This window comes from Engystomops pustulosus, chromosome 2, assembly GCF_040894005.1.
Source record: "Engystomops pustulosus chromosome 2, aEngPut4.maternal, whole genome shotgun sequence".
NCBI classification, from domain to species: domain Eukaryota; kingdom Metazoa; phylum Chordata; class Amphibia; order Anura; family Leptodactylidae; genus Engystomops; species Engystomops pustulosus.
Genome location: NC_092412.1, coordinates 178,072,106 through 178,084,781, shown reverse-complemented (window position 1 = coordinate 178,084,781; position 12,676 = coordinate 178,072,106). Strand labels below are relative to the sequence as shown.

The window sequence follows — 12,676 nt, the reverse complement described above, 5'->3', positions numbered from 1 at the left end:
TAGATTCACTATTGTAAAGGATTATTATGCTAAAGGAGCATTGTCACTCCAAAGAGGGAACTTTATCTTCCCAAGACGCATGTCTTTTGTTTGCATTGATAAAATTGCATACTGTCCTCAATGTGCAGATTTTATGTTAAGTAGTTTCTGTTTTGTAATTCAAAAAGGAATTCCACAATAAATATTCATGTAACACAACAAATCATTGCAAATTTTGTTGTGTAAAATTCCCCACAGGTAGCTTAGACTGGAAAATTAGTCCATTTGGATGTATTCATGCTAATAAAATTGATTTGCGCAATTATTATTTTTCCTGCGAAAATATAGTTCACTATTTTCACCATTTTTCTTACAGGTACTCACCGATCTTAAATCTGACAATCAGCGTCTGAAGGATGAAAATGGTGCTTTAATCAGAGTAATAAGCAAACTTTCCAAGTAACACTGTACATAGGAGTAAAGCAGTTGTAACCATTCCTTAGGACTTTTGCACAGCTTTACACACCACATCGATCGAGATGCCAGTCCACAACTGACACAGACATTTTTATTCAACTATTTTATGTATATTTTGGTAAAAATGTGTATGTACTGCTCTCTGAAGTTACTGTTTTAGGTATAGTCTGCCAATTATGGAGTCTTTTACAAAATCCTAGCATAAAGCCAGTAACAACAGAGGTATTATTAATTAGCTTTGTTGTCACAGAAGTAACATATAGGTACTGTAACAAGAGTTTATGTAACCAGTGCTCACATTATAAGGAAATGGCCTTTTTTGCTGGAACATAAAGTGCAAGGATTTCATAGTCTTAAATATTTTCTGTTATTTTGGGGGAGATAAACTAAGAACAATAATGCCACATTTTGCAAAAACCTTGCAAACATGATTTGAGGTGCACCACATTTTCTAAGCATTTTAGATAGTCTTAAACTTCAACAGGTCTTCTTTCCAAAGTTAAAGTGGTTCTCCACTTTCATCAAATATTTGATATTGTTTGCGAAATTAAATGTTATACAACCTTATAATATACTTTCCATATCAATTCCTCACGTCTTTTGACATCTATGCTTGCTGTCCTTCTACATAAAGCTTCTATGTTTTCTTTCAGTGAATAGAAATCTTTCCATGGTCACGTGATGGACAAGCAGGTGCATCTCATGCATCTGCATGTCCATCACATCACAATGGACAGATTTCTATCTACTGGAAGTAAACATAGAAGCTTTCCATAGCAGTACAGCAAGCAGAGATCCAGAAAACGATGACGAATTGATACAGAAAGTATATTGGAAAGTTGTATATCTTTTCATTCCACAAATAATATCAATTATTTGCTGAAACTGTATAACCCCTTTAAGCACATATTAATCAGTGTATTATACGGTAGCCTCCCAGGTACATAGCTGTCTCTATTACACATGGATGGCTTAAGTGACAATCTCTGTTCTGGCTCTCATAGTGCGTGATTCCCCTCTACAATGCTCATATACCAGAATAAAACATATGAACAAGGACTGTCTTAAGAACGAACTCCTTTAACCATTTCACATTTTGGCTTTTACTCTACCTCATCCAAGTGTTCTGCCACCCTGTCCCTATATGGTATAAATATTTTTGAAAAATCGTAATCGAGGTTTTAAATCACATGGTGGAAAGTTTCAACATCATAACAATGCAGTTAGTAAACTGTCCCCCATAGTGGGAAAAAATGTAGGTGAAGGATAGAGTTTATGAGAAAAAGAGGTGCTTGAATGAATTGTTTTTGAACAAGCTGCGGCAGAGAAAAACAGACATGTGAATAGTTTTATTGACTATAATGGGTCCATGTCCTGTCCCTCTTTTTCAAGGGACAGAACTCTTATTGTGAAACTAAATTGAAGGTGATGTTTGCAAATGTTCTTATGGTGTTACTGTACATTCCATTCAGTACATGCGTTCCTGTCAGGAAACCATTAATAGATTTTATCTGTAAATTTCACCAAAACATTAATCCAAGTAAACCTCTTTAAAGGGGTTGGCCACCAAGTTGTCCATGTGCCTTTACTGCCTTAATAATAATCCCTGAATGTTCATCAAGTGATTCAGCATCCTTGCTACATACTTCAATGTTGTGTGCAAACTCTCCTTGATTCTTTGTTTACATGCCCGAGCACTGATAAATAGGAGGCTGAAGCAGGAAATTATGACTCATCCTACTTCCCCCCTCCCCTTTCACTGTGTCTGTGAGAGAAAGAGGCACAATGGGTGAAGCCATTAGAACAGACTGAAGGAGTGAGAAACATGAAGTTCTCTATATTTGCAGAGGGCAGCATGGTGAAAACAGGGAAAGGTTGAAGCTCTCAAATGAGAAAAGGTTACAGGTACATGTCTAATGGAACAGATTTATTGAAGTGCCCAACTTCTTTAATGTTTAGTAAACCCATGGGAATTGCAACTTTTTTGTCCTTTTGTGCTCCATTTACCAATTTAAAAAAAGTAGGGGCAGGGAGCAAGGCGGGCCAGGGTGGGGACACCTGCCAGATTTACTATAACCTAGTAAAGATCATAGCTGAAATTTACATCAAGATTTTAATTCCAGTTTAATTATCAATCTTTAATACAGAATTCTGTTGTCATTTACAAGCAAAACATTGTCTTAAATTCTGTACTTGACAGTTATCAAACTTTTAGCCCATTTTTTTACACTTAGTACAACAAAAGGGGTGTGGCCTAACAAAAGGAGCATGGCTTCACAGGGAAGGGGCATGCACCAAAAATGATACAAACACCCAACATTTTGGCACATTTTCTAGCAGTAATTAAGTAAGCTAAAAGGAGATGCAAGTTAGACTAGAGAGTCATAAACTATGCAAGATTTATTATCAAGCATCAAGCACTTAGATAATTCTGATGCAGTACATTACTGTTATGTAACTTTGCACTTTTCATACATTTACCCCACAATGTACAAGTGTGTTAAACTTTATTAAGTTAACAGGTCAGATGTGATATACGGTTTTTCCACTATAAAATATGATTATGTCATGTGAGACTTTGATTGCACTTTCACCAATAAATTATTTTATGCTTTTTGGTATTGGTGTCTTTTATATCTTAATGATAGTAACCTGAATGTGCCTGAGCAGGTTCATACCCAAGATGCATATACTCCATAAACACAGTTGGGACCTGGTTGCCAGAGATGTTGGCAGGGCTGGCGCAAGGCAGGCATTGGCCCAGGGCCCCCTGCTTAAAAATGTCAGTGCCACTGTTAAGCCTTGAAAAGACATAAATTGTAAAATTGGTTAATTTTTCATTACACAAACAATATCAATTATTTGCTGAAAGTGGACGACCCCTTTAATCTGCAAGTGGATAAGCATTGCTGACCTATCCTCTTTCCCATCATTTTAAAGTTCTTCTAGATATATGTATCTGTCTACCTATACATCTATCTCAAATGTATCCATCTATCTTCTACTATCTATGTATTTCATATTTATCATCTATCTATCTCATATTGTTCCATCGATATTTTACTATCTATGTACAGGCAGTACATAGATAGTACAAGATAACCCCAGCCAAATTTTTTTTGGTCTCCTAGACATTTGGCTTTTAAAAATGTTGTATAGTCGTAAGATTAACAATAAAGCTTAATATCAGACACCTTTTATAACTATTACAGCTGTTTATTGTAGCCTAAGGCTGAAGTACAGTAAATTACTAACATCCAGAGGGCTGTTTATAACTAGGGGTTGTCTGTAAGTCAGTTGTTCTTAAGGAAGGAACCACCTGTATCTCATGTTTATCTATCTACCTATGTATTTCATATCTATCTCAGGGCCAGATTAAAGGAGGGCTCATGGGGTGTGCGCCCCGGGCACCCACCAATTTTGGACAGTCAGCATCTCAGCTGAGCTGACTTACTGTATGTACGATGCGCAGTGAACCATGGTCACCTGATTCGCTCGCAAGAATCATTGATGGCCTCAGCTGTCAGTGATAGGGAGATTGTCAAAGTACTGGTGTGGCACCAGTGTCCCTTCATAGAGGCCGGCAGCTGCCGCTGGAGGAAGAGGATGTCTGCAGCGTTTCTGGGGGTACTGCAAGGTGAGTATATAGTATTATTGTATTTCTACTAGCCAAATAAAGTTACTTGGGGTAGGTACATAGGAGGCAGGTATTGAGGGCATTATTTTAATTTAACTTGGGGGGGATCAGTATATAAGGGGCTATGTAAATCTTTAAATGGGGGAAGCAAACTTTTAATTAAACTGGAGGGGGCTGTATATAACTAAATTGCTAGAGAGGTGGACTGTATATGGGACCAACATATAATTAGATTTGGGGATTGTATGTAGGGGAATTTATCTGCATATGATGGCAGAATATCTAATTAGACTGGAAGTGATCTGTATATAATCATACCTCAGGGAACTGAATATACAGTGCCTTGCGAAAGTATTCGGCTCCCTTGAACATTTCTACCTTTTGCCACATTTCATGCTTCAAACATAAAAATATAAAATTGTAATTTTGTGGTGAAGAATCAACAGCAAGTGGGACACAATTGTGAAGTATGAAGAACGAAATGTAATGGATATTTTAAACTTTTGTAAAAGATAATAAACTCAAAAGTGTTCGTGGAATATTATTCAAACCCTTTACTTTCAGTGCAGCAAATTCATTCCAGAAGTTCAGTGATGATCTCTGAATGATCCAAAGTTGTCCTAAATGACTAATGATGATAAATATAATTCACCTGTGTGTAATCAAGTCTCCGTATAAATATACCTGCTCTGTCATAGTCTCAGGGTTCTGTCTAAAGCGTACAGTAGAGAGCATCATGAAAACCCAGGAACTCACCAGACAGGTCTGTGATATTGTTGTGGAGAAGTTTTGGATACAAAAAGATTTCACAAACTTTAAAAGTCCCTAGGAGCACTGTGCAAGTGATCATATGGAAATTGAATGGAGTATCAGACCGCTGCGAATCTACCAGGACCTGGCCATCTCTCTAAACAAGGAGAAGACTGATCAGAGAGGCAGCTTAGAGGCCAATGTTCACTCTGGATGAGCTGCAGAGATGTACAGTTGAGATGGGAGAGTCTGTCCAACAATCAGTCTTACACTGCACAAATCTGGCCTTTATGGAAGAGTGGCAAGAAGAAAGCCATTTCTCAGAGATATCCATAAAAAGCCTTGTTTAAAGTTTGCCATAAAGCCACCTGGGAGACTCCAAACATGTGGAAGAAGGTGCTCTAATCAGATGGAGCCAAAATCAAACTTTTTGGCCACAATGCTAAACGATATGTTTGGAGTAAAAACAACACAGCTCATCACCCTGAACGCACCATCCCCACTGTCACACATGGTGGTGGCAGCACCGTGGTTTGGGCCTGCTTTTCTTCAGCAGGGACAGCAAAGATGGCTAATATTGATGGTAAGATGGATGGAGCCAAATACAGGACCATTCTGGAAGAAAACCTGTTGAAGTCTGCAAAAGACCAGAGACTGGGATGGAGATATATCTTCCTACAAGATTATGATCACAAACAAAATCTACAATTAAATGGTTCACAAATAAAAATATCCAGGTGTTAGAATGGCCAAGTAAAGTCCAGACCCGATTCCAATCAAGAATTTGTAGAAAGAGCTGAAAACTGCTGTTCACAAATACTCTCCATCCAACCTCACTGAGCTCCAGCTGTTTTCCAAGGAAGAATGGGCAAGAATTTCAGTCTGTGGATGTGTAAAACAAGACTTTTTTGTTTTTTCATTTCCATTTTTAACTCCCCACAATCAAAAATCTATAACTTTTTTTACATGTAAAGAGCTCTATGACAGCTTGTTTTCTGTGTAACAAATTGCACTTCACAGTAATGGTATTTATTCTTCCATGCCGTGTACTGGGAAGGGGGAAAAAAAATTCCAAATGCAGTGAAATTGGTGAACGTACTATTAAGTCCAATGTCATTAAGGGGTTAAATGGAGGGTAGCTCTTTATATTGAGGCATTTACACGCAGACAGTATATAAATTAATAAATTAGAGGGTTGTGTTTCTGAATTTGAGAGGGTCTTTAGATAAATAAAGTAGCGGGTCTGTATATAAATTAATTAGGGGGTTCTATATATATATATATATATATATATATATATATATATATATATATATATATATCTATATATATATATATATATATATATAAAAGGCCACATTGGGACACATTTAGGAAAGTGTTTGCACCAGTTTTCTGTCTTACTTTGCACTAAAAAGAACTTGCAAACTGCTTGCACATGTATTTATAACCCTCTCCATGCACCAGCAGCCGACCCGTGACGTGCTATTACGTTACGGGTTGTGAAAGGGTTAAGGGCAATCCTGGTAGGGTGCAGTCCCAGATGCCTCTAGTGTTACATTTCTTAATTCAATGCTAGCACACAGGAAGTAGGCCTCGGCCCAATCTCATATGCATTTCCAGTGAAATGCATGCGATTGGTAACCAGCACCCCATGTCTGACATTTAAACAATTGAAGACGCTGGGTGCTGATTACCAATCGCATGAATGTCACGTGTGATTGTACCCTTATCTGGGATCTCTGGTGAAGCATTATTATTCCCCCACCATCCCTAATCTGGCCCTGATCTATCTATTGCATACAGGCGGTCCCCTACTTAAGAACACTCGACTTACATACGACCCCTAGTTACAAACGGACATCTGGATATTGGTAATTTATTGTACTTTAGTCCTAGGCTACAATAAACAGCTATAACAGTTATCACAGGTGTCTGTAATGAAGCTTTAGTGTTGATATTGATTCTTATGACAACCCAACATTTTTAAAATCCAATTGTCACAGAGACCAAAAAAGTTCTGGCTGGGATTATAATGATAAAATATACAGTTCCAACTTACATACAAATTCAACTTAAGAACAAACCTACAGACCCTATCTTGTATGTAACCTGGGGACTGACTGTATTTATCTCATATCTATCTATAACTCGTATCTATCTTTCTATCTATCAATAGGTTTCAATAGGTTTATAGCAGGCAGGTTTGGAAGGTATAAATCAAGACCATTCTTTTGCAAGACGGTCTCATCATAGATTAGATGCGTGCTCCAGCATCATAGTGTCATCAATAAGAGCTTTCAGAAATTCTTCAGCTTTCTGTAATCCTAAAGGGAAGCCGTTACCTTTGTTACACCCAACAGCAACTTGTTAACCTTGTTAAACACTTTTATTCATGCCCAGACATAATTACAATTACAACTGTTCTAGTTGCTCGTGGCAACCATCAGAGCACAGCTTTAATTCTCCCACATTTGTTTATTAAAGGGGTTATCCGAGATGTGAAAAAAATTTATATGTGGCCAGGAGGGGGTTGTGTAAAAATAATAAACATTTACTTACCTCACATCTCGGATAACCTCTTTTGTTGATTGGTTGCCATGGGCAACTAGAACAGTTCTCTCAGAAACCCTGGAGTCAGACAAGCAAGCAAGATACCTTATGGTGGTTTGAACAGCTAACCCTGCCGCTTATTGCTGACATCGCTATCTTCTTTCTTGGCCGAAAAGTACTGAAAACTAGTGAACAAGGTACTCCTAAGGGCTTTTGGAGGGTGGCGGGGGTGACAGGTCACTTTTAATCCACAGAGGCTACATGTCATTTCCTAGAGAGATACATGTAAGTTATATCAAGAAGAACCAAAGAAATATGAAATTATGATGTACTGGTAATTAATCTACAATGAAGGGTTAAAATAAACTTGCATTAGCTGCTTACGGTTGTCACGCACAATGATTTGTTTGGATACCATACAGAGAATAAAACTTGATTTTATGCTTTTGTGAGCATCACTATTTTTAATTGAAAAATCGGTGCCTTTAGGCCATAAGGGCTCTATGGGAACCTGTCGAAGATTAAATGTTTTGAAACAATGGTGTCAAAGAGATAAAAGTTACACAGTGCAGGCAGTGTGACAATAAAATTGTCTGGACATGCTAGTGTAGGTCAACATGTCGGATGGAAACAATACGATATAAAGAGGAAAAAATCAGGCTAATACCGCGCTGCTTGATATTATACAACGTTTAATTTTTAAACCTGATGGACAACGCATTTCAGAAGCGGACTGCCTCCTTTGTCAGGTCCCATAGCACAATCTCTACAATTTTAACAAGAAATATACAATGTAAAAAACATAAATATCATGATTAAAAATCATGAACTTACAGGTGAATCTTGACAATTCATACAATAAACAGATGTCTAAAAATATGTGTGCTAAAATAGACAATGATGATAAAAAGGATATCATATTTAAATACAGGCGGTCCCCTACTTAAGAACACTCGACTTACATACGACCCCTAGTTACAAACGGACCCCTGGATATTGGTAATTTATTGTACTTTAGTCCTAGGCTACAATAAACAGCTGTAACAGTTATCACAGGTGTCTGTAATGAAGCTTTATTGTTAAAGAGAACCCGTCATGCAAAATAACCCCCCTAAACTAAATATATTTTCATAAACTGCCATTAGAGAGCATTGCCTCTATCCCTTCATTGTCCCTCTACATGCCTGTAAACCTAAGCAATGAGGTCCTAAAGCTGTATGCAAATGACCTGTGAAATGTCCAATGAAGCATTAGCATATTCAAGCCTAGGCACGCTAGTGTCACGGTGCTTGGTATGGGGAACCAGAGGGCTGTCCTAAAGCCTGGCAGGTCTCCAGCAGGGTGGTGTTGGCAAGAAATGATGAGGGAGAGGCTGCTATAGCGGATCTCCCTGGGGCAACCCTTTGGTGTATAGAGTATGGGTCTCTGTGTGATGGACAGGGTGCCTGTGATGATGGTAGTTGTAGTAGCAGGGACCAGACGGAGGCAGAGGTTGAACAAAAACAACTTACAGTTCTTTATTGGAACCGACAGGAACTTCAGCAACGTGCCTTTAACAGAGTGATGGAGTGCTGAGATGCTTTTGGAGGAAGCCACAGGAGATAGGTCGCCAGCCTGGATGCAGAGGGCAGGCTGGGAGGCAGCTGTGTCCTAATAGGAAGCTTCAGCTCGTCCTGGAGTGCTTCAGGTATCACCCTTGAAGGTAGGATGATATCCCTTTCCTCACTATACTAGCTAATCTATTAGCTCCACTCTTCAGAGGCAGGGGCTAGGCTCTTCCTGCTCTTATCTGGTATGCTGGCTGAATAGATTCTGGACTGGAGTTCCCAGTCTGCTTCTCTTCTCATCTAAGCTAGGCTAAATCTAAACTCTAGCTGATGTCCTGCAGACCCTCAGGTCTGACCAGGACTGGTCTCTTCTCCCTCCTGGGAGAGACTGCTCTCCTCTCTCTCCTGAGAGAGACTCCTCTCTAGAACATTCCTGGCCAGGGGTTTTGTAACTCCTCTGGTCAGGTGGTGGCTGCTCCTCCAATCACATCTCAGCTTACAGAGGACAGGATGTAACACAGATCATTGGATAATAGAATCTTGCATCATACAAAACACTTAACTCCTGCCCTGCCAGGCAGGAACTACCACTGCAATGTCCCCTGTGTGATGTGATGACATGCTGTGGGGCTTATTCGCAAGCACTCCTTCGCCATTGCATCGGCGAGGGTGTTGCATACCCCCGGGGCAATTGAAAGAGCCGCCCTCGGCTCGACTACAGATGGTTTGGGGTGCAGAGGTGGATAAGGGGCACTTCTGGGAAGTGCAGGCTATGTGAGGTGTAGGGACAAACCGCCCATGGTCCTGGAGACAGGCACCTGGGTTGGTGTCGGACTAAGACAAAAACATGTAAGTGTTTGACAGTTGGTCGCTGACGCCATTAAACCGAACTGTACAGTAGGAAAGGTGTGGTGTCATGTCCTGTAATCCACTCCTTGCACCAAGGCCTGTATATTTGTTATATAAACACTTCTTCCCTGGCGACAATTATATAGTGTGTCTATCTGCATTGCGTTAGCATATGCAACACGAGTACCTCCTGACTGACATCCTTACCCATAGTATGAGCGGCATCCAGGTACTATCTTTGTAACACCCCCGGTCCCCTAAAGACCCGCAGTTTACGGACTACCCCCACGTGCAAACCTCGGTTTGAGGGATAAGGTAGCGGTCAGTGTTTTATAAAAAGACGGCCCGACACAGCCACACTACAACCTGTAAAGCCTATGAAAGGGTTAATGCAGACTACTGGCATATATTTTGATAGTGTGCAAATATTTGGTAAGTTCACATTGGCTTAGGAGCCCAATGGGTACGCATCTTATAACATTACAACGTTACAGATAGATAGGCTACTCAGGGTAGCAAGATAGTAAATGTCTCTTTTTCTGCAAAGGAAAGGCATGGAAGTGCAAACATAATGTCCGTACCTAAAAGGAAAGGCATTAAGTGCAAAATAATAATAAATTACATGGCAACTTTTCCTTGGAGTTGGCAAAAGTCTCACAGAAGGTCTTTAATGACAAAGTCCATCTTCTGGGTACAGCCCTTGATGTGGGGAAAAGTGCACTAAGAAGCAAAGGGTCTCCTCTATATGTAGAGGGACAGAGTCCTTTGGAAAGAATCTCTGCTGTGGCAGAGGAAGGGGTGCTATCATAGCACAAGACAGTAGAAAATCTCTTGACTGAGATAAATAAGGGTAAGAGTCTCAGGGCAGTTTCTGGCTCTATAGGGTAGGGGCAGAAATATACAATATGTACAATAAGCACAGTACCTGAAGTGGGCTACAGCCCTTCAGGGGTTAATCTTGCTGCTCAAGAGCAATGGCTGCAGGCAGGGAAGCAGGAACTGCAGCAGGGACATCATCAGCCTGGGTGAAGAAAGCAGTGTTGAGATCTGTCACCTGAAGACATCTGGTGGTATAAACTGGAACTGCTGACATGGGACACCCAGAAGCTGGAGCTGGAACAGCAGGGAGTTCACCTGCGCCGGCAGGCATCTCAGCAAAGGAAGGAGACAGGCACTTCTCTGGCTGACGTTCTGTAGCTGGGGGCGCTGTGGAGCGCATGATGATGACCGCAGGAGCTGTATCTTCTTCACTGCTGACAGCTGAAGGATTGGTTTTCCTGGACTGACCTGCAGCTCTTGGGGGCGCTGTTGCGCTGGCGGTGGTAACCTCTGTAGCTGGCAGGGCGTTCTCACCGGACAGCCTGGGCCTCTTAGCAGGTGGTCCTGGATACTCCGCAGGACGATCAGCAGCATTAGATAAGGGGTCAGGCCCCTTTAAGAGAGTCCCTTTTGTAGCCGGGCCTCCTATGGGGAGATGTTGACCCTCTGCAGGGAGGCCGGACTGTACCCCAGGCGGGGCTAAGGGAGATATAGTCACAGTCACTGTGATATAGGCCCTGGGGGCCATGGTACTCACATGCGCGGTGGTCTTCAGGAGGTCTGTCATCGGAGGAGGCAGCCGCTGTGGAGAATCCGCCATTGAAGACTGCGTACGGGAGACAGCAGTAAGCGGTGCAGCAGAGGAAGGGGCCCGAGGCTCGTGGGCAAGCCATGCGACACTTGGTTCTTCATCTCGGAGGCTGTGCGGAATGTCAGCAGGACAGGAGACAGCACGTGGAGAAATCCAAGATGGCTGATTAACCTCTTTAATGCTGGATGGCAGCTGCGCTGACTCTGAGGTACCTCGTGGGCTCTCACTGGCGTTGCAGCGCGGGAGAGTTTCGCGCCAGAGGGTGGAGCTTGAGTCTTTCCCACCAGGAGTTGTGGCGGGCTGAATTTTCTGCTGCGCCACAGCGCGCTGAGGCAGGATTCGCGCCATACGCACAGGGGGCGGAGCTTAGCGATGCCTCTGGGTTTTCCCGCCAGTGAAGGTTTTGGCGGGCTGGAATTACTTGCTGCGCCACAGTTTCGTGAGGTAAATGCTTCAGGCCCGGCAGCGCCGGATGTAGCAGAGCTGACAAAGTTCTTTGCAGGGATTTAACCTCTTGAGTGCTGGAGCGGTGCTCGACAGCACGTGGCAGCAGTAATACAGTTCAATGCAGAAACGCACAATCACTTGGGCCTAAACCCGGATGGCAGCAGGGTTAGGCAGCACAGTCTTTTCAATAAAGGATAGTCTCTAGTGCCAGAATAAGGCACAGAAGTAATGATCCTGTTCGTGACGCCACTTGCAACATCCCCCACCGGGCCCTAGCCTTTTCTCTCGGGGCCTGGAGTCAGCCGGGGCCCGCAGTACCTGAGTGGCTGGCGGTTGCGGCCTAGGCACGCTATTGTCACGGTGCTTGGTATGGGGAACCGGAGGGCTGTCCTAAAGCCTGGCAGGTCTCCAGCAGGGTGGTGTTGGCAAGAAATGATGAGGGAGAGGCTGCTATAGCGGATCTCCCTGGGGCAACCCTTTGGTGTATAGAGTATGGGTCTCTGTGTGATGGACAGGGTGCCTGTGATGATGGTAGTTGTAGTAGCAGGGACCAGACGGAGGCAGAGGTTGAACAAAAACAACTTACAGTTCTTTATTGGAACCGACAGGAACTTCAGCAACGTGCCTTTAACAGAGTGATGGAGTGCTGAGATGCTTTTGGAGGAAGCCACAGGAGATAGGTCGCCAGCCTGGATGCAGAGGGCAGGCTGGGAGGCAGCTGTGTCCTAATAGGAAGCTTCAGCTCGTCCTGGAGTGCTTCAGGTATCACCCTTGAAGGTAGGATGATATCCCTTTCCTCACTATACT

At 42.2% G+C, this 12,676-nt stretch overlaps 1 protein-coding gene across 3 annotated transcripts in view; it reads left to right on the top strand.

Moving 5' to 3' along the window:
• PPP1R12B (protein phosphatase 1 regulatory subunit 12B) overlaps positions 1-814 on the top strand; it is a 43,160-nt gene extending 42,346 nt beyond the window's left edge. For all 3 annotated transcript variants that reach the window (XM_072137421.1, XM_072137419.1, XM_072137420.1), the window contains one exon: positions 356-814. In XM_072137421.1, coding sequence (XP_071993522.1) covers positions 356-442 — 87 coding nt within the window. In that variant the 3' untranslated portion in view covers positions 443-814. The remainder of the gene's footprint in view (positions 1-355) is intronic.
• Positions 815-12,676: the final 11,862 nt, after the last annotated feature.